This window comes from Megascapheus bottae, chromosome 11, assembly GCF_031878675.1.
Source record: "Megascapheus bottae isolate mThoBot1 chromosome 11, mThoBot2.hap1, whole genome shotgun sequence".
Lineage (NCBI taxonomy): Eukaryota > Metazoa > Chordata > Mammalia > Rodentia > Geomyidae > Megascapheus > Megascapheus bottae.
This window is the reverse complement of record NC_143519.1, coordinates 8,001,481-8,024,713: the sequence shown is the minus strand read 5'-3', so window position 1 is coordinate 8,024,713 and position 23,233 is coordinate 8,001,481. Positions and strand designations below refer to the sequence as shown.

General features: G+C 37.5%; 1 protein-coding gene across 3 annotated transcripts in view; it reads right to left on the bottom strand.

The window, feature by feature from the left end:
• Nalcn (sodium leak channel, non-selective) overlaps positions 1-23,233 on the bottom strand; it is a 198,647-nt gene that overhangs the window by 74,333 nt on the left and 101,081 nt on the right. For all 3 annotated transcript variants that reach the window (XM_090341914.1, XM_090341916.1, XM_090341915.1), the window contains 2 exons: positions 16,753-16,890; positions 7,301-7,375 (listed from right to left, as the gene is read on the bottom strand). In XM_090341914.1, the coding sequence (XP_090198040.1) occupies positions 7,301-7,375; positions 16,753-16,890 (213 nt within the window). The remainder of the gene's footprint in view (positions 1-7,300; positions 7,376-16,752; positions 16,891-23,233) is intronic.

Below are 23,233 nucleotides of genomic sequence, written 5' to 3'. Positions count from 1 at the left end.
TGTACTTCTGCAGCTTTGTACTTTGCATTACTCTTATTAGCAGTTTTCCCTACTTTCTAAACATAATTCGATTCATCATTCTGACACATCTCCTGGGACCTGCTTCTAATCTAAGTGAAACACATGTTCCTCTGTGTACCTTGTATCTCTGCCTTATTACCCAGGGCTTTGCATTCTAGCTTTCTGATTATGCAGGCTTCCCTCTACTAAGGTGCCTATTTTTAATTAAGTGGGACTCTTTGTAGCCTTGGGGTTTACCTTGTGCATTTCCACACACAAGACAATGGTGACACGCAGTGAGCAAGTGAACAGAGAAGGTCACCTCAATACTGGACCATAAACAGAAAATATTGGCCCTTTGTGATATTTCTCATCACTCTATTAAGTCTTCCTGGAATTCCTTATGATGTGGAGTTAAGCTTGCTACCCTGCACAGGTGGTATCTTCCAGGAAAAATGACGAGTCAGTTTGGATGTTCTCTTAGAAAAGAAAATCATCCAAAGCATTTGGCTTTTAATGCGTTGTGTGAAGCTAGCTCCTCAAGATGGACTGTCATTCATAGGAACTGGGGATAAAGCTTTGCAGATGTATATTTATTTTTGCCAGTCCTAGGACTTGAACTCAGGGCCTGCGCGCTGTCCTTGGGCTTTCTCAAGGCTAGAGCTCTGCTACTTGAGCCACAGCACCACTTCCACAGTATGCAGAAGCATGTGGTACCAAGGAATCAAATCTGGTTCTTTGTGTATGCTAGACAAGCACTCTACCACTAGGCCAAACTCCCAGCCCCAGATGTATAAATTTCTGAGCAATGCAACATAGCTAATTTATGCTGTTATGAGCGTTTACCATAGAAAACACACCCGCATTTACAAACATTCACTTCATTTTGAAATGCTTTAATCTTACATAAGAATTTCAAGAAGTATACAGTTCCTGTATACCCTTGACCCGGCTTTCTTAATGCTAACATCTTATGTAACCACATATCAAATATTCAAAACTAAGAAATAACCTTGAACAAATACTTTTAACTAAAGTGCAGGACTTTGAATTTCCAGGCTTCTGTCTGAATGCACTTTCTCTAGGACACAACATTACAGTTCCTAGCTCTTTCTCTTACAATTTCAGTTGTCTCCTCCCTCCCTCCCTCCCTCCACTCCTTTTCCCTAATGTTTTGGCATCACAGAATTCTAGGACAAGAATCTTAGTACTAGATTCTTTCATTGTGCTGAGTACACTTAATCCCCCATCCCTGGGGGATACACATCAAGACCTTCCAGAGGCTGTCTGGAAGTACTTACCCTACTACATACCATGTGTTTCCTCTATATACACACCCATCCTAAAGTTTAATAGCAAGTTAGGCATTGTGAGAGATGAACAACAACAATATGAGAATAGTTGTGGCATAGTATAATAAAAGGTGTCTGAATATGGTGCTCCCATACTCAAAATACCTGATTGTATTTTCACTTAAAGGAAGTATTCACAGCATTGGTATTCCCAAATTGCCAGCAATTCTGCTTTTGTGCTTTGAGGCCATTAACAAGGAAGGAAGGCTTACTTTCATGCTAGCATTAGACTGACTGTCTATTTGAAACCTGAGACAGGTAAACGGGTGGATGCTATACACAGCATGATATGATGGGTAAAGGGAGAATTTATGTTCCAGTGAGACACGACACAGCTGGATGACATGGGATGAGATAACACCACATTCTGTAGCATAGTATGCAATTTAAAGCTTATGAATTGAAACTGGGCACAGTGGCATCTTTTTATAGTTCCAGCTAATCAGGAAGCTGAGACCGATAAGATCCCATGAGCCAGGTAATTCGAGAACTACCTGAGCAATATAGCAAGAACTTCTCTTGGAAAAAAAATCCTAAAAAGAAATAATTAATTTTGCTATAATTTTGAATTTAATGTGTTTATATTACAGTTTTATTTGGGTAACTGAAACCAACGAAGGACAAACCAGGAAAGGGGAATGAGTGTCTCCTGTTGCTTCCTGGAAATGTATGTACTAACCCTCATGCACATGTCTATATATAGTTTTCTGTGTATGTACCTATGTGTATGTATGTGCTTGATATAACCATAAAGCATATGTATGTATGCTTATATGCAAATATAATGCATAATGTATGTATGTATGCTTATATGCATGCATTCTACATGAAACACACCTTACTAATGGATTTTATTTTTCATGTGCTTATGGCCAAGCATGGTAAAAATAAGTAAAAAGAAATTTCCCAAACAAGTATTTTAAATTTCCACATATACTACACAGCTCAGTTGATGCAGAGGTGTTAGTCCTATGTTACCCATTTTTGGTGCTTAAATTGCTATGTGATCTACTACTAAGTGCTATTGTGTTAATTTTGTAGAAAAAAATTTCTATCAAAGCCAATGGTGCCCCCAAAACAATGTAAAAGTGAGTGTGCCTAAGAGCAGTACCAGAGTTGGCCTGTTACTGCAGGCGTTGAGTGGAATTGTGGAGGACGAGAGTGGGCCTGAGCTGGTGCAAGGCTGGCCTCTGCACACACAAGTTGCTCAGAGTCCCCTAAGTGGCAGCCTTTATGGAACCACACTCCACAGGTACCAAGAGTCTAACATATCTGTTTTCTTCTGAAACAAACTCACTTCACACCGGTATCCTTCCGTCACCTGTCATCGCAGAGTTGATTCATTCTGCCCTGTCTCCTTCATTTACTTCTAATTCCTTTCTCTGCCAGCGTGAAATGTGACTTTCATTATCTACAGTACATTTCCTTGTTTCACGTTGGTGTACCCAGAACGTTTTGTCAGCAAGGGCATTCATCACAAAATAAACAGTCATTAAAGGAGAAGACACCTATTATAGGCTTGAGTCCTCGCATTTTGGAGTTTGGATCTCAGTAGCACTCTGTCCCCTCAGTAGCACTCTGTCCCTTTTCAAGCAATGGGATCGAATTTCCTGCATCATGCCTGAATTTTCACATCACATTTTTTTTATACCTTAAGAAAAGGGCTTACTGGATGCACTGTGAAAATTTATATCAACACATTTTATGCAAAAAGTGGTTGTCTTTCAATAGCCAATGTGCTTTACTTGAAGCCAGTGGCCCTATCAAGTTCTATCAGCTCTGTAGCTCAGCTCTGTCTTCAGACATACCCTAGCTTTTGTAACTGGACAGCACGGGTGTCAGGTCCTACCCACTGTCTTAATGATTAATTCCAACCATCTTGACTTATGCTTGGTCATGCTGAACCAACAGGCCAGGAAGCAAGTCGGCAATGCTTAACCAGTTAAATCAATGTAAATTCCCCTCAATGCCCAAACCTCTGAAATCTGAAAAACACCTCATCCCACAGATTTGGATAAGGCATACTCAAATTAGATTGAGAGAACTTATTTGTTTAGTCTTATTTCTTTTGTTCCTGATGAAATGTCTCTTGTTCATAGAGAAAATAGAATATTTGTGAATAAATGAATAATCAGATGGTAAAATTCAGGGCAGAAAAGTCTTTGAACTCCTCAGAAACCAGAACCAGAGAGGATGTATAAAACTTGATCAACAAGATGTGGTATTTGTACATAGTGGAATTCTATGCTGCTGTCAGAAAGAATTACATTGTCCCATTTGTTAGGAAATGGAAAGACTTAGAAAAAATCATATTATGTAAAGTAAGCCAGACTCAAAGGAACTTAAGCTCAATGGTTTCCCTCATTTGTCATAATCAGTAGAAACCTTGGCCTCTCCTAGCAGAGATTTGCAATAGAGCAAAACCTAGATACATAAGGCCATATAGTATGACGCTAAATGAAAGGACCCCTAGGATATAGAAACAAAAGCCATATAATGAGTGATTGTTGTCCTTAATGTACTATGTTATCGCTCATCTCTTTTGCTATCCCTTGGTTATCTCATATTGTTACAGTATCTCACTTTGTTATCTGATATACTGTATATATTTATATTTGGTTATTTGAAATTGGATAGAGAAGGTGGGAAAACAAGATGAGGGGTGGGTGTGTGTGGGGGAAATGGGGACCAAGACATGAGAAAGGGTGTCAATGTATGTGAAGTAATGCACCTTCTATCTGGCAAATATAATGTAACCCTTCTATTAATTACAATAAAAATATATGAAAAAAATGAAAAAACAAAACAAATAAACAAAAAAACTTGAGTCCTAAAGGCATTAGGACAGCGACGAGGACCCCGATATGATCAAGTCTGGCATCTCAGACTACAGAGGATAAAACTTATTATTCCAACTGCTCATAGCAAGTTGTAGCCAGTGCCTTTTTGAGATTCAACAACTGTCAGATGCTGCATAAAACCAAAAACCAATTGTCACACTGTTTTCTTAGAGTTGTAACAATCTAGCTTCCCATTGACAAGAGCTAGAAAACAAAGAGAGTGTTTTGGAGTGCTTTTCATTCTCATATATATATATATATGTATATATATACATATTATACATATATACATATACATATATATGGTTCAGTGCAGTCAGTTCTTAAAATTTTTCTTTTTATTAAAGGAAATACAATGAAAGTCGTCCCCAAGTTTGGGCATGTTTTCCTTCCCCCCCATCACTCTTTAACAACAAAAGCAAGAAAGCAAATGGGAACTTCCTCTTCAGAGAGCTATGGAAAAGTAAACTAAGAGTTATTTTGAACCAACACAATAAAGAGCGACACAACCACAACTCCCTAATATAAATGGAAGAGCTTATTTTAGACATGTAACTTTAGGGTCATTCAATGATAAGGGCTAAACTAAACTAAAATGGAAATCTCCAACTTTCTGTAGTAGAGGGGGTACAACGTGTCCCAGATGGAGTGACCTGGTTCCGGGGACCCGCGGACACAGAGTGAAATGCATGAAGGGCATACAGGAACACTTCTTCCAGGATTAGAAGACTTGCATGCATACAAGTTGAGGATTTGTTTGAGTCAGGGCAGCAGAAAATGGTTCCAGTGGCTCAAACGCTGCTCTGGGCTGGCCTGCAATCCTGAAGTTGCCCTTGTTGCTTGCTGCATTGTCTTAAACTCAGGGCTGCATGGGTTTTCAGCTTTGGAAAATGACCAGTTGTTCTTGGGGCAAGGAAGTGGAGGGGGATTCATTCTCTAGGGCTATTTTCCTGAACTACCGAGATCTGGATACCTTGAAATGACAGAAAGTCACCCTCTCCTACTTTGAGGGTTAGACTCTAGTCTCCTTCTGGCAGTTCTGAAGAGAGTCTCTAACCATCATTGTGTCCCAGCTTCTGGTGGCTGTGCATCCTTCATGTTGTGAGCAGATGTTTCTTGGTCACAAATGCCCTTCCCCACAGATGTCTGTGTCCCTTCTCTCTTCCTGAAGGCCTACTCCACTGACCTCATTTTTATTGATTTCACTGGAAAAAGGCCTTATTTTCAACCATGTCACCTCCAGTAGATACTAAATAGAGAGATTCTGTGTCTTTATGGTGGAAACAATTCACTCAAATGAGGAGAAAGACTTTTTTTTTTTTAGTAAGATGAGTCTACCTTAGTCCTGCAGGAGGGGATTTCATTCTGACATTTCCATGCATGTCTGCAGTGGACTCTAATGAATGTCACTCTCTCTATCCCCACCTCCTGTCCCCTTTCCTAAAACAACACCCATAGATGTCACTGTTTTGTTTTCATAGATGCAAGCAATCTGGTTTGACCACTTTCATCCTCTTTGGTCTCCCTTGTTGGTTCAAACGTGTCTCGCTACTAGCATCTACAGCATGTTTCTAATTCTCCTCTCCTCCATCTCCTCATTGACAGCTTTCATAAGGGTTCATTTTGCTGCTTTCTTAAGTTGAAAAATGTGTGACATTTTTCACTCCTTTCTAGTAGAAAAATTATTTAACTGTGGGCAAGTTTTGTTTGATGAGTAGTTTCATTATCCCACATTGAGTCTGACTGTAGCTCCAGTTAGGAAAAAAATTAAATAGTTTTAACTTTATATATTAATGTACATTTTTAATGTATTATGTCAGGGGATATTCATAATCTACACGTACTCAATATGGTATTCAGGAAATTTTGTATCTAAACTCTGGATCTGGAAAGTTGATTATTTTCAATTTTATATTCACATATTAAATATTTTATACAAGTAAGACTCACATAATATATTTGGCATCAGTGGCATAAAATAATGTCCTAAATCTTGAAGATACTCTCCTTGCTACCTTAAAAGTGAAAGATCTAGAACAAAACCTCTACCACAGACCATTTACCTGTGTAGCTCGAGATCAATTTAAAAAACATTTTCCTCAGCATGTGCAAAGTAGGAGTTATATATAAAATTGTATTTTTTTTATTTATTACTCTTGGTTAAAGAAGTGGTGTTATAGAGAAGGGTTATAGAAATAAAAAGTTCAAAGTAAATACTATGTATATTTATAATAATTAAGATAATTCTTGATAGGTTATGTTTAATTTCTGTGTTTAAAACAGATAACTTGATAATCTTGTCTGTGTAAGGCCTTTGTATCATTCTGGTAGTACTGATGTTGAACTTTGGTTATATTTGTAGAGGGTCATCCAAGAAAACCTTACTGATGTCTCTTTCTCTCTCAGTCTCTTTTTCCCTCTTCCTCTCTGAAACCCTACTTCTCAAAGTATTTGTATTTTTCAGTAGAGCATAATATGCAAACCAAGTATCCTTCATGGAACAAAAACAATGGGAGTAGCTACTGGATCATATCTGCTACCATTCCACCATTAATAACATGATCTTAAAAGACTTCTGTTTCCATACTTTGGGTAGACTATTGAATGCTATGACACATAATCTGTTTCATAAAGAGACACATATCTGTTCAGTTATTTTACTTTATATAATCACTATGGTCACCCAAATTAAACTTTCTTTTATTGTTCAGAGGTCAGAAAAGTCTGTGTTTCATTTTTTTGTGATCATGATCAAGAACATTATATATAACTAGGTAAAATTACAATCTGGTTTTGAGTCATTTGATTTCCAAAAATCCTTTATCAAATAGTCCCAGGTCCAACTTATAAAGCTATGTCCATCTTACTTTTACTCAAATACATTATTAATATAAAAGTATCCCTAGGAATTTATAGTTATACAATTTAACTATTATATAGATAAAGGTTAAGTTTAGAAAGAATATTATTTTGACAACTCAGACTATCTTCACTTAATAAATTCTATTTGGCATTTCTTTGGGACTCAAAGTTTCTATTACTGTAAACACAGGCTGCCTTTAGAAATTTTGCTTTTGTTTTCAGAAAAATTTTTCATATATCACTTACTTGTTTAAGCTTCTTTAGATCTTCATCAAGTTCTAAGTTGTCCAAAATGACGGCAACAAACAAACTCAGGAGAATCTATAAAATGGTTAAATAACAATGAGAAAGAAACCCCATATGTGATAAGTATCCAAATAGTTTTTTTTTAAATAAAATATCCTGGTAAGATATATTGCACATGGAAATCATAAAGTGAGATACAAATAATCAGTGTGTCATGTTATTAGAAAACAGATGAAAATGCATATGCTAACTGAAATAAGCCCTATAAGTATTAATTTGCTTTATGGTGCCAATTTATAGGGGAAACAAGAAAACTACTTTTGTTTTAGTAATTCTACAATCCTACTTCTAGGACTATGTGCTCAGAAAATATTCAGAAATTGTGATGAAAAACAAAAGTGCTTTTTATGGGATTATTTACAATCACAATACTGGCAATGGTATCCAATCTTGAATGAGCCATTGATACTTGTGTAGGGAGCTACATGATAAAATTTATGTGGCCACTAAAACTTTCCATTATAGTAGGTCCAACATGGCCTTCAGCTGCTTATGCTCCTATTGTGGTGTGATTCCCTCTCACGCCGACTGTGTGCAACCAGCAAGTTGAGGAAAAATAGAAGGCATCATGCAAGATGAGGCCATAAAAGACAATGCAGCCTTCACCCTGCTCTCTCTCTGATTTGTCTGCTCTGGAAGAAGCCAAGTGCCATACTGTGAGACACTCCATGAGGAGGCAAAGGCCCATTTTGTGATGATGGCTTCCTGACAGTAGCCCTTAAGAAACAGAAGTCTTCCTCCAATAGTCATGTGAGTGACTTATCTTGGAAACAGTCTCACCCCAAGAATGGCTTCTGGGTGACTGCTGCCTCTGCCATATCTTGAGTGAAATTTTGTGAGACAGCTACACATGCTCAGGAAACCTGGGCCCAGGTTCCTGATGCACAGAATCACAGAATCAACTCGGAATACAGAAGACTAATTTACTACCAAATATTTAACATCCGGATCATTCCTTACACACTACTAGATAACCAATGCTATGAAATTTTATAATAATAGTATTGAAAACTGCTTATAAAACAATAGTAAGATTATACATGGCAGAAGTCTAGCTATTTATAAAAAGGAATCATGGAGAAAATGTTAGGAGACACTTAAATGCTAAGGTGCCATTTGTGAAGTGCATAACAAGTTTTTCTCTTTTCTATGATATATTCTAAACTCAAAAAGGATATATACTTCTTTTAGAATAGGCAAATTTTGGTGAAGGAAGAACATAAGTATATAATTGCACCAAAATATTCTAATTTCTAGTTCTCCTTTCAATTTGGAATTCTTTTGTGTCCCATTTTTATGCCATTATCGTTTGCACTCCTATTTTATAGCTTCAAGTTTATTCTTAACAAATTATTTCCAGTTTTTAAATTAGGTGGTTGAGTATGAAGGGTAGGAAGTTGAAGCAAACTTGACTTTGGTTTTCAGAACCTGAGAGATCATTCTGCAGAAGTGCTTAGCTCTCCTTGAGGATAAGGAGTCTATAATAAGGAGGATATTGCGACACTTGACTGGGGTTATACCAATACTATTCTCTGTAATAGCCATGCCACTTGATGATTTGAGGAAGATGCAGAATTGGCCTAGAAATGAGCCATAACTATGTCTGCTACATCTCTGACAGGTGGATATTGGACTTACTCTGTTGGTTTGTTTTTTTTTTAATGCCTGTGATGCCATGATGGCACACTGGTTCACTGAAACAGTAACTGGATGGTGCTAAGTGTAATTTGACAAAAGAAGATTAGATAACTGAAGGAGTTCTTTCTTTCATTTGAAAATAAAGTGTATTATGTATTATTCTTGGAGAAGAAGACCGGGGACAGATATGGGATTCTTCCTGAATTTCCTCCTTATTGTGGCAGATTTAAATTTGACTTTCAGAGTAGATAAAGAAGGCAAATGTTCCATGGGAAAGCTTTAGCTTTCCTATGAGAAGCATAGATGGTTATCAGATAATCCCAAATGTACAGGACTGAGAAAAATGTTAAGGGGAGGTTATGAACAAATGTAAGATTAGTAAGAAAGAAACTTAAATTTTGTATTAAGCTAGCATTAAGCCTAATTTCATCCACTGAATACCTCTGTGTTTAGGTTTCATTGCTCTACTGACACATTAATGTCAAAACCAGACAGTCATTAACCATGGAAATGAATTATGTGAATCTGTAGCTTGAGATTCTTCCCAAAGCTCTATTTGGACATGGACTTTAGCTCTGTCTTTGTTTTCATGCCCCCAGCATAAGGGAAGGACTTGTCATCCAGGGTGAGAGTGGAGGCAAATCTGCACTGAGGCTAGCTAAGCTCTTTGGAATGGAAATGGAAGTTTAGCGAGACCAGAGTGAGTCTGTTTATGAGATGGTGGAAATTACATTTTGTAGACTCTATTAAGGAGACAGTAACCAGCCATGGCCAAGAAACAGAGGTGAGAGAAAGCTTGCAGCTTGGATTTCATCATATTTCATTTACCTTGTCAGTGATATATTATTTTCCTATAAACTCAGGGTGGAATTGGCCTGGTTTCTGGCACTTACCAACACATGGCATCATTAGTCATGAGAATGAGTGACAAGCCATCATTTGGAAAGTAAGACTCATTCTTCACTTCTCTGGGCATTTGTGTTGGTTCTGTTTTTATATAAAGTTGAGGGAATACTCATTAATAATCTGAATCTGTTCCACCAGTATGGAGTGTGCTTTCATCCATTGCCACAGGTGCTGTGCTAAAAGGTTTTCTGTGGCCATTATGTGTGGTTTACAGGTTTAGAGTAAAATACTATTGATACAAAAATGATTATTTAATAGGGACATTCCACATTGGGCTATAATAGCTTCAACATGTACGTGAAACACTTTTATAAGCTGTTAGTTGTAAATTATATAACCCTCCCTTTTCTTCTTCCCTCCCTTCCTTCCTTCCTTCCTTCCTTCCTTCCTTCCTTCCTTCCTTCCATCCATCCTTTCTTTTGGACTCAGGACCTCTTACTTGAACAGACTCACCTGATCTAAGTATTTGGTAGGCATTACTGTTTTATATATTTAACCACAGAGTTGTTTCTCTGCATTTATGCATGATGCATTTTAGTTACACTCAATAAATAACATATTTGTATTTCCAAGTTTTATTTCATCAGTCACCCTCTTCAACCAACTATGGCTCTACTCTCTCTATATCTGTATTTGTATCTGTATCTGTATTTGTATCTGTACTTGTATCTGTATGTATGTATGTTTTCTATCTGTCTGTCTGTCTGTCTGTCTGTCTGTCTGTCTTTCTGTCTGTCTATCTATCTATCTAGCTATCTATCATCTATCGAGCAATCTCTATAAGTTTCAGGATCTGAGTACCAGTGGCTCATGCCTATAGTTTGAAGCCAGATTAGGCAGAAAAGTCCAGGAAAAATCTCTAATTAATCAATAAAATATGGGAAGTGAAACTATGGCTCAAGTGGTGAAGTGCTAGCTTTGAGAGAAAAAATTGTGAAAGGCTTTAAGACCCTGAGTCCAAGAACTGGCACCAGAAAAAAAAAGAAAAGAAAAATAACAACAATAAAAACAAAAACTCACTTTAGAACTAGAATGATTCGGATTGCTGAAAGTTATATTTTATTTTTTTAAACAGTCTTAGCACGTAGTTTTTTTTAATCACTATAGTAACATATTCAATTTTGATTTCTCTTTAACTCTAGCCTTCATGCAGTCTTAACCTTATCCTATCTATTGTTCCCTTTTTCTATTCTTTCCCTGAAGCTTGATTTTATTCCTTTATCTTTTTGATAGCTTATAGCTGGCTCTTTAGCTAAAATTCTCTTCTTCCTATCTTTAAATTATTTCCAAGTATGCAGCAAAAACACAGCAGGTATCAAATTAATATCCTCCATTCTTGTGTTGCATTTCCCTTTCTATTCCCCTCTTCTTTCCTCTCTCTGTCTCTCCTCTCTCTTACTTGCCCTCCTACTCTTTGTAAGAAGGCCATCTTAAGCTGTCTTACAGTCTGTACTATGAAACCATTTCTTTTTTATGTGGGTCAACAAAAAGTCAAATGTAATCAGAGCAGTGTAAAATGTGATCCATTCATTGTAGATGCACTTTTAGATGAATTCTATAAAATCAAGTTATTTAATTTATACTTTAGTATGCACATTTCTATCAGCAAAATATGACTGTTCTCAGCAAGCTGCCGCTACCAAGCCAGAATCAAGAGACTGCTGGGCTAATTTCAGCACTTCAAAGGTAACAAAAAGACCATCCACAATAAATGCTTAATTACATTTTCTCTCCTTTTTATATTCACATCACAGGTTTTCCTTTGAGACATTAATAAAGGGAGAAACACCAAAGGGGGAGAAATAGAATCTCCCCACCAGTCACATCTCTCTTCTTTACCTGCAAATCGGCAAAAGGGATAGGAAAGATAAATTCAACAAGCATTTGGGAAACTGCAATCAATCAGAGCAGCAAAACAGAGCACATATATGCAGAAGGAAGATTTTAAAGGGACAATAGATGATTGTTATGAATATGCATTTGCTATATTTGTGAGCTTGATTTTCATTATGAGCTGACAAATTGGTATCCCCAGGAGTGATAAAACTTCCTGCTGTTTCTTATTCTAGGACAATCTGCAGGCAAACGTTTTGTTGTGGTGGTGGTGGTTTGGCACCTGCCTATTTCTGAGATGACTGCATTGGAAACTCACCATGTTGCACTGCCCCCATTGTGGGCATGGATGAAAGGCACAGTTCAGATCCCGTATTTATGTAGATTTCCCCAAATTTGAGTTCAGGTGTTTTGAAATGTTTTACAAACAGAAACATAAAACTTAATGAAAAAAAAAACACCTCACTTGAAGCTTATAGACAGATTTATGGATTAGAGAACTGAACTTGAAACATGTTTTCTGTTTTAGGGTCCTGTGATGTGTCAGGGAATGCTAGCATACATGATTGGGTGCAATGGCTTGTGCCTCTTATCCTGGCTATTTGGGAGGTAGAACTCTAGAGGACTGCAGTTTGAGGTCAACTCGGGCAAAAGCAGTACACGAGAAGCTGGGTGCTGGTGGCTCACGCCTGTAATCCTCGCTACTCAGGAGGCTGAGATCTGAGGATCTCCATTCCAAGCTAGCTGAGATAAGAAAGCCCATGAGACTCTTAACTCCAAATAACCACCAGAAAACTGGAAGTGAAGTTGTGGGCTGAAAGTAGCAGAGCACTAGTTTTCAGCACAAAAGCTCAGGGGCAGCACCCAGGCCCCGAGTTCAAGCCAAACCAACAAAGGACCACCATCACCACCACCAAAAACATGCACGAGACCTCATCTCAGCCAATGAAATGCTGTACATGGAGGTAGGTGCCTGTCTTTGCAGCTACATGGGAAACAGTTTAAATAGGAAAAACACAGTTTGGGTTAACCTAGGCAAAGTACAACAAAAATGTGATGGGCTGGAGGGGGAGGGGCTTCTGAACCACTAGGGAGCCAAATAACTCCCGCAGGTAGTGAAGCACCTGATGAGCAAGCACAAGGCCCCAAGTTCACAACCAAGTACTGCCAGAACCCAAATCTCCGAAACAAACCCCCAGTTGTTTTGTTGATTATATTTGAATATTTCACAGCAGTCTACTCTGAAACAACCTGGAAGCAGACATTCATCATTTGAGTATCAACTACATGTAGCAAGTACTAGTATACAATACCCTTTACCCCCTACTTTAGTCACTTCCTTAAATGGCAGGAATTTTAATGTTTGCTGATGGATTCATATGGAGTAGCGCTAATTCTCAACTAGTTGACTAACACTTTGGCCAAAATATAAATTAGCTCTTACACATGACAGTAGAAGGATTCAGTGAACTAGAGCTCACCTGATAGAGGCTATTTGTTTGTCAGCCTTTAAGGGCATACAGGACAAGAGAGACAATTGCTCTTCATGTTTTAAACAAAATCTCAGTGAGATGTAGGAAGTGACTGTAGTGCCTAGAATTTGGGGTGGTGGCCACGCCATACTTTGATTTTAATTTAGTGGCATAGTATTTTGTTTTGTTAACAAAATTCTTTTTATTAACTAATGTTAAAATGTTATTTAAATAAAAATATCAAATAGTTAATCATTTGTTCTTATATTTAATAATGAGATAAATCCAACAAGTATTCTAAACATTGAAATTGTCACTTAAATCTGAGTGAGAAAAATTGGCTTGAAAACTCAAGCCATAAATTGACGTAAGCCATACTTAAGTCATAGAGTATCTCTAATGTAAGTTATAAATAAATACTAAGCTAGATGGGTCAAAGTGAGAAGAAACACTTTTTACTAAAAAGAACAAGGAGGCAAAATATTGATATTATGTAAGCGCAAGTTCAAATAGATTATATATCTAATAGAACAATCAATGCTTTAACCATATCAAAATATGTGAAAAGACTTCACAAAGTGGAATATTCAGAGGAGATATTTGCAATGTAGGGAGTAGTCAAAGTGCTGACATGTGGAGTGCGTATCACTGTCACAAATGAACTTAAAAACACAACCTGGTCCATGGAAAAACCACATAAAGCAAGTGATCAGGTGAGTCAGAAAAAGAAGACCTCCTTTAATAGTCACTGAAGGGTAAAAATGCAGTTTTAGGAAAAATGATACACCTAAGATATACTCATAAGAACCTCAGACTCCCAAAAGCCAAGCCATATCAAGGATAACTGAGAGTGTAAAAAGAGGAGGAATGCTAACTACTGTATTGTTTCAGGGCTGGCTTAGTACAGTTTTCCGGCACCAGACACATTAACATGTTCATCACTAATGATCCACGTAGTGATGATGTCAGGTCTTGAGGATCACTAGGCCATATCCAGGTTAGGCAAGTACTTGCTTAAATAACCACTGGAAAATGCAGAAACAGAGCTGGATATGATTTCAGCGCTCGAGGGGCTGAGGCAGGATGTTCATGGGCTTATGGCCAACAGAGGCTACATAGTGAGACCCGATCTCAAAATGCCAATGAGAAAACAATAAAAATTAAAATGCAGAAACCATCTGTAACTCACTATCTTTATAAATATATCTGGTAGACTGGGATTCATATCTGCACCTGAAAACTTCAATAGAGAAACTTGGGCTAATTCAGGACAGGGACACTGTACTTATGGCAAGACTGCAGAGGAGTTAGATTTGGGAGAGAGTCTAAATAGATATAAGGAAGGTAACTGATAAATAGGGGCTATTTAATCAATAGCTTAGTATATGGCTATATACACTGATAACTGTACTAGCTCCACATATATTGATGAAATGATCTCAAAATTAATATTTTAAAAAAATTTTTTTTTTGCCAGTCCTGGGCTTGAGCTCAGGGCCTGAGCACTGTCCTTGGACTTTCTCAAGGCTAGAGCTCTACCACTTGAGCCTCAGCACCACTTCCGGCTTTTTTTCTATGTATGTGGTACCGAGGAATCGAACCCGGGTCTTCATGCATGCTAGGCAAGCACTTTAACCACTAGGCCAAACTCCCAGCCCCCAAACAAAAACTAATATTTGATAAAAGATTTTGGGGGAAGACTACTCATGACCAAAGTTGCTGTTTGCTCAGCCTTGTCACATGGGGTGACATGGAGAGTCAGCCATAACAGAGCACTTCCCAAAACTAAATTTTCAAAAATTTCAACATAAAATAGATGTAATCATACCTTTATATTTAGAATACTACACATCATTTTAATAGATTTTTTTTATATTTTTCTGTATTTCATTGATTGGAAACTACATACTTTCTTTTACATTTCTATGAATCTGAAATAGTAATGTACCTTGCCAAGGATGTTTATAGTTCAATTGTTGTCTTCCTTAATGTTATACAAAATGAGCTTTTCTATAATGGAAATATGTTAAATTGAATGAAATATAATTTTAAAACTAAAATATGGACTCATACTAAATTCATCATTGCTTTTTCTAGGGAGAGACAGTAGAGACAAGAAAGAAGAGAGAAAGGGAATGGATCTAAAAGGGGGCTTACGTGATATATTAAACTGATCATGCATACTTTTCTCATATAAATAGAATATAATTTTAACCTTTGTCAGGATGTATTTTAAGTATAAACATCTTTTTTTAAAAGTAATCTAATTCTACCAACGCCTAGCTTCTAACTTGTATTTGTAACTTTCTCTTGAACTTTTCCTGAATATTGGCTTATAAACTATAACTTGGATTTTTTCATATATTTTTAATGTAATTAATAGAAGGGTTACATTATATCCACCAGATAGAAGGTGATTACTTCACATACATTGATACTGTTTCTCATATCATGGTCCCCACTTCCCTCCCCTGCCCCGCCGCTATGTTGTTTTCCCCCCTTCCCTATCCAATTTCAAATAACCAAATACGCATATATACAATATATCAGGTGAAATACTGTAACAATATGAGATAACCAAGGGACAGCAAAAGAGATGAGACATAACATAGTATATTAAGGACAACAATCACTCATTATATGGCTTTTGTTTCTATAACCTGGAGGTCCTTTCATTTAGCGTCATACTATAAGGCCTTATGTATCTAGGTTTTGTTCTATTGTAAATCTCTGGTAGGAGAGCCCAAGGTTTCTATTGATTATGACTAATGAGGGAAACCATTGAGCCTATGTTTCTTTGAGTCTGGCTTACTTCACTTAATATAATTTTTTTCTAAGTCTTTACATTTCCATAACTTTTCTTTGTAAATATAAACTAATGACATGCAGATATAGATTTGGTATTAGGAAGAACTAAGAACTACACTTCCGGTATGTCAGAATCTGTATTGGATCTTTCTTTGATTTTTAATATAAATACCTTGAAGGGAAAAGTCTATGTGACAGGAATCAGTTATATGTGGATCTGGTATTCAGTTTTCTAGTACTTTGACAATATTTTCAGCAATGTCTTTTTTCTCCCATGTGTTTTACACATTTTACAAAAACCCTGTGCTGATTTCTAATTAAATGACTATACCCTAAGGTCTGCACCTTCTGTCCTTGGTGCAATTACAGCTGTGAAGAGGCAGCACTGAAATCAAAGACAGCCTCTCTACAAGACAAAGAACGTAATCACAGAGTTCTAGTGTGACCTGCAGGTTATAAAGCTGTTGTGCAAATATGAGATTTCTGTTTGTGTTGTCTCATGTACTCTCGTGCAAACACTTGTGACTAAAAGAGACACTCTTGACCAAACAAACAATTCTTCATGTAGTTCTGACTTGTCAAATTCAGAACTGCCAGGCTCTGATCCCAGGGGAATACTCTGTGTCTATCCTGCAGCTCTCACTTTGAAATGGACAATGTGGACACATATTAGTTGATGCTAATACACTAAGAATGTTAAAATAGAATAGAACAGAAAAGAAAAGTTAAACTCACCAGAGTTGCAAAGAGATGGTAGAGAATGAAGTAGATGGCTACCACAGGCGCCCACATGTGTCCTACAGCGTTGAGAGTCTGGTCCATTACGTCCACCCACCCTTCCTGTGTGAGGATCTGGAACATGGACATGAATGCCTAGCAAGGAAAAGAATGGCGGGATTATAATACCAGCTGGGGATGGGAATGCGGGTTCAAATTCGTCTCTGGTGCTCTGCTGAGAACCCTTCTCTCAGTGTTATTGATTCTTATCTGATTAATTAGGGGAAGAGCAGTCTAGATGCATCCAATGAGAAAATCATTAAAGCATCATATCTAGCCATTCTAAAAAAAAATAATGATACTGATTTTAAAATGAGCCTTGGTGTTGGGAAATATTATTAAACAAATTAGAAAAAATCAGAATCTTTGCTTGACTTTTACTGTTTTCTTCCTTCTATAAGAAAATGATTTCCCATTCCCAACAGACTTATTTACTTTTGCTGCAGCTGCCAGGAGAAACTTATTATTTTATAGTGAATTGCATTTGATTGTCTAAAGCTTATAAGAGAATAATAATGACCCTAATTTTATTTTTATTGTACTCATTTATCTAGTTATTTCAGCGATCATATTAAACATATGACTCACTTAAAAAGAAATATTTCTAAACAATACTGTTGTGCTGTGCAACTTAACAAAGACACATTCTTTTTTTGTGTTTAAAAAATATTCAAGGCAGAATGAAGCATGCAGAAGAAGACTGAGAAAACATCTAGGCTATTCCTCAAACAGCAGTCTAGTTAAGAGTGAGGTATACTTTCTGCAAAAATCTTTGGCTAGGTCGATTCTGACATGGTTGTAGTATTAAATCATACTATCTATATTATATACATATGCATGACTATATATGATTTCCATATGCATCTTGGACTCAGGTATCTTCTGCGCTTCAAATATCATCTATTTTTTTTTGGCATGGGCCAGCCTGGGCTTTGATTGTCTTATTAATACTTCCTACACAGCAGGAACCATAGGCACCTACCTGAGGCTTTGCTTTTAATTGGTTGAGATGGGGTCTCTCTTTTTTTAATTGGTTAAGATGGCTCTCAGAAGCCAGCTACTGTGTGCAGCTCATAAATGCTTTGTGATGAGACTTTATGATAGTGTTCGCAAATCCGGACAACTATAGCCTGTGACTTTGCAATTTTTTTCAATTGCTTCGATGCAATAAAGACATCAAGTCAATTGAAGAATAAAGTCCAGGATAACATAAAGAAGGACTGGGGCCAAGATAAAAATAGAATCATAGTGAAAGGGTTTTTAGAACTAAGAGGAAACTGAGACTCAAAAATGAGAAGTGAGTAGCCCAAGTTCACTCAATTGTGAAACAAACAGAAGTAACAGCCAGGTACTATAATAAAAATAAGGGGCCGGGAGTTTGGCCTAGTGGTTAAAGTGCTTGCCTAGCATGCATGAAGACCGGGGTTCGATTCCTCGGTACCACATATAGAAAAAAAGCCGGAAGTGGTGCTGAGGCTCAAGTGGGTAGAGCTCTATCCTTGAGAAAGTCCAAGGACAGTGCTCAGGCCCTAATCTCAAGCCCAGGACTGGCAAAAAAAAAATAATTATGAACCCATATAAATAAACTTCCAAGTTATATCTTACATTCTTTGAAGTTCTGGATCCACCATTCCCAATTCTAATAGCATAGTAGTCTTTTTGTCATTTGATTTCCTGTGCTAGGGGTGATTATGTTTTTCAGAAGTGCAAATGTGGAGGGCATCAGAGAAGCATTTGAATAAAGGAACAATTAGCTGCTAATCGAATGTTAAGTCAGGACGTAGTTCTCCCACTCAACCTGTGTGCAGGTGGGAAACACTTTCTGCAATCCCATTATCCCAACAGCATTGTTTGTTTGCGAGAAGTGTGAATATGTTCTTACTGAGATGACCTCAGCATTACCAAAAATAATAGATGTTCCTTGCCTGGTACGGTTAGATAGCCATTCATCTCAAAGATTAGCTTCAACTCATTCTAAAAGTGCTATAGACATTTCCCCACAACACATCGTTTAAGCTCTTAAATAAGTACATTAGAACTAAACACTAAGAACAATTAGTTGTTCCTGTGTCTTTTCTGTTTTCTATGTGGTACATGCCATGTCAAGGAGCACAAATGCCCAAGTGGAAGCACCTGAAAACATCAGATTGTTCTATCCTATGTGAGGTCAATGGGAAAGTCTTTCTTTTTAAATTAATTTATTATAAAAACAGACTGACTCATGAGATTTAATGCTATTTAATATCAGCAATTTAGAGATTTTATGTTGTAAATATTTCTCTCTCCTTTTTCCTCTCTCTATAATTTCTTTTTTATTATTTCTATAAAGGTGATGTACAGAGGGGTTTACAGTTACGTAATGAGTACATTTCTTTTGAACAATGTCACCTTATCCTTTGTGTTCTCCCAGTTTTTCTCTCCTTAGCCTCCTCTCTGCATGGTGCTTAATTCATTTTCAGCATGGTTGAGGTGAAAGTCTGTGCACACACTAGATCCAATAGCAGTAGGCAAACCATTACCGGACCCACAAGTGCTAAAAACATTTAATTGGATATGGCTTTCCTTTTGCTCAGGAGTAATGACAAAACTTATGATTAAACACAAGAGATTTCTTCTTGATACCTGAAGACCCAACATTCAGCTCTTTCTTCTACTTTAGACACCAATCAGCTTAATTTTGTGTGTGTGTGTGTGTGTGTGTGTGTGTGTGTGTGTGTGTGTGTGTGTGTATTGCTTTATTGTGGAGGAACACTCAGCTAGTATGTGCAGTATCCCTCATCCGGAATTGTCTGAGATTAAGGCATGTGAGCATATTATAAAGATCTGCTTCTTCAACTTTATTTCTTCTTAACTTGTTTCAGAAGACAATGTTTGATTATTTTCCCAGGCTAGTTCTTGGTCTTTCTTATTTTCTTCCTGCCTCTTTCTATCTCTACTTCTTCTCCTGCCACTTTCCACTCTTCCTGGTAGCTATTATTCAAATAAAATGGTATGCTATTGTGGCTCTTCACTTGTTTGGAGTTTTTCAGGTTGACAATTATTTGTCTATTAAGTCCCTTAGATTTCAACCAGGGGAGTATTGATTTTGCTGTTTTACCCTTCAGTTCTCCACCCAATGGTGTAATAAAGTATGAGTAACACTGTTATTTGCTGCTTATTTGTTATTGCACTGCTTACCCCTTCATGTTCCTTTTAATATGTAATGAGATCACAGCATATTAAGCATCACTGTTGGGGAGCAGTCCCTGTAGTAGGGAAGGTGCCTCCTTGCTGCTAAGTGAACTCAGGTTGAATGGTCCAGCTTAAGCTTCCTGAAAAAGCAACTCTTCACCTTCAAGGAAGAACTAAATCAGCCAAGAAAAGAATGATGGTAAAGGACTTTCATACGGAAACTACAGAGGAAAATCACCTGCTGTCAGTAGAATCTGGAGGTGAATGAATGAATGGTGATTTTCCATGCAGTTGACTGTGAGCCGTGGAAGGAAACTACAGAATCACAGCACAAGTATACTCACTCATGTTCCCACGCAAGGAGGGAAGCGCTGAATGAACAGAAGTTAAGAATAGGATTGAAGAAAGAGATTGCCAGGATTTTTTTTTCTCAGAAGAAAGGTTTTGAGGCTCATTAGCTTAGTGACTTTCTGCTTCTAATCAGAGGCCATATTCTTTGGATGAATACGAACAAGACAAAGAGCAAGAAATTCAGAATAGAAGCCGAAAGCCGTGTGCAGGGTGAACAGACACAGCAGTGGCACAGGAGGGCACACATCTAAATGCAGAGAATGAGTGGAACAAAGTAGTGCCGCCTACACCCTTCTCAGTTCCCAGGACTGGGTTCTCCTCAATTCCTCAGTGTCCAAGGTCACAGAGCTCCCGTATGATCCCAGAATCCTTTACTTCTCTCTTACATGTAACCAGCTACTTTATCTCATTCATTTCACTGCCTTTAAATATGTGTAACAGACGACTCCCACACTTGTATTTCCAGCTCTCTCTCCAGAATCCAGTCCACATCCCCACGTGGACATTCACCAGGAATCACATATATCGCACATCTCCATTCTTTATGGCCCACTCCCCAGCTCTGCCCTCTTTCCCACCCTCTCAGAAAATAAAGACTCCGTTCTTCAAGTTATTCAGGCCAAGGAATTTTAGGGCATCTTTGGCCTTTCTCATTTCTTCCTACATCTTAGCCATCTTTCAAGGAATTCTGATGAGCCCAACCTTAATTTTTGACCCCAGTTTTGCAATCATCTGTGATATTCTTTAATAGAATGTCTGTACTTGTTAATATTTTCCCCTAAAATGACTCCACATTTTAGCAGAGCCTACATTTATAAACCAAGATTGAGGCTTAGATGGAAATAAAATTCCCAAAGTGGAAGAAAAGGCAATGAGCTGTATTTTTATCATTTCTCTTGTTCTTAACATCCTTTAAATATCAATCATCGGTATACCCGACAGTGTTTCCTTCCTGGGCCACTGGCAGCCCATGTGAGCATGCCAGGCAGTTCAATTCCAGGCTCAATGACAGAAAACCTCTTACTCTATTGTTCCTAATAATTCATTTTGGACCCCAAATCACTCATTGTTGCATTCAGTGAAAACACAACAAAGGTATTCACCAGCACTCAAAATGTTAAAAACTCAACATGTTGTTCCTGAGCTAGTAATGTGACTCTTAACCCCGTCAATAAATATCATGGACGACATTTGCAATTTGATGACCCCCTGCATATTTCTGGTGGACATTAATGTAGACCAAACATAGTAAAATACTTGGAGAAACTAGAAGGGGAAGCTTGTCAGCCTGTGGTCAATATGGAGCAAGAAGATACAGTGGGAGTGAGTTTGCAATAGTCACAAGTGTACTTCTTATCCCAGTGGCTTTGAAACTGAAATCACAACCAAGGTCACAGGGCCCCTCCAAATAGTGGCATATTTCAGCACTTCTTTCCCTTTTATTGTCCAATAAAATTTCGCTGTCAACATCTACCACAGTTTCTCTCTTCATTGGTTTGGCTTATCTGTATGATAATCTTATTTTTGGCTATCATACATAATGCTGCTCTAAACATTCGTATACAAGTCTTTGTGTGATCACATATCTTCTAAAATTATTTTTTAAATATATTTTTATGGGGGGCCAGGGGTTTGGCCTAGTGTTTGCCTAGCATGCACGAAGACCCGGGTTCGATTCCTCAGTACCACATATGAAGAAAAAGTTGGAGGTGGTGATGTGGCTCAAGTGATAGAGCTCTAACCTTGAGAAAGTCCAAGGACAGTGCTTAGGACCTGAGTTCAAGCTCCAGGACTGGCAAAAAATATGTTTTTATTGTTCTTATGGAAGTATATGTAAAGATGTATGTTTCTTTTGCACTTAGAATATACATATTCTAAAAATATAAATATAAAGTGTGGTGAGGAATCCTGTGGTCTCATTCCGTTTACAATGGAACACACACACACACACACACACACACACACACACAATTCTTAGCTGATTTCAAGAACTGCTTCTCTACAAAAGACTTGCTTTCAAAATGACAATCACCTGACAGCTTCCATAGTAGCTCCACCATTTACCGAGAGGGTCCCTGCTGTGTCTTACTACCAGGCGGCCCTAAAACAGACTTGCCTACATGGGATTCACTGACCACCAGGTGACATCTGCTTTGGTTTTAATTGCCATAATTACTCACTCAATTCCTTGTTTTCTATCCAAATACCACTAATTTTTAGAGGAGTTTATCATCTAAAAATGCCCAAAGATCTCATGATCTTTTAATATTCTGTTAATATTTATTATATTTCATGTTATTTAAACCCTTTCTCCAGTATACTTAACTACCTAAAGCTTACAATATTCAAAGTGTTATCACTATGTAATAAGAATGAAGTTACCTAATACTAGGGATATGTTTCTAAATTGGTTGATAATATCAGAACCGACAAGGTATAAGTCTTAATAGATAATTTGACATTGGGAAAATTAATTAATTAATTTTTGCCAGTCCTGGGGCTTGAACTCAGGGCCTAAGCGCTATCCTTGGGCTTTCTTCAAGGCCACAGCTCTGCCACTTGCACCACAGCACCACTTTGGCTTTTTCTATGTATTTGGTATCAAGAAATTGAACCTGGGTCTTCGTGCACGCTAGGCAGACACTCTACCACTAGGCCGAACTCCTGGCCCTCAGGAAAATTTATTAAATTGACTTTAATGTATTTAAAAACTCAGAAAATAAAAGACAAGAATCATCCTCTATTGTGACTAAACAGAATTGCACACAAACACAAATACTGTAGATATAAAGTCTGGAGTGAGGATGTGTATATATATTATATATATATATATATATATATATATATCCCAAATGTGAAAATCATTTTCCTTTACCTCAAATCCTACCTTATACAGTTTAGGTGGAATTCCATTTAA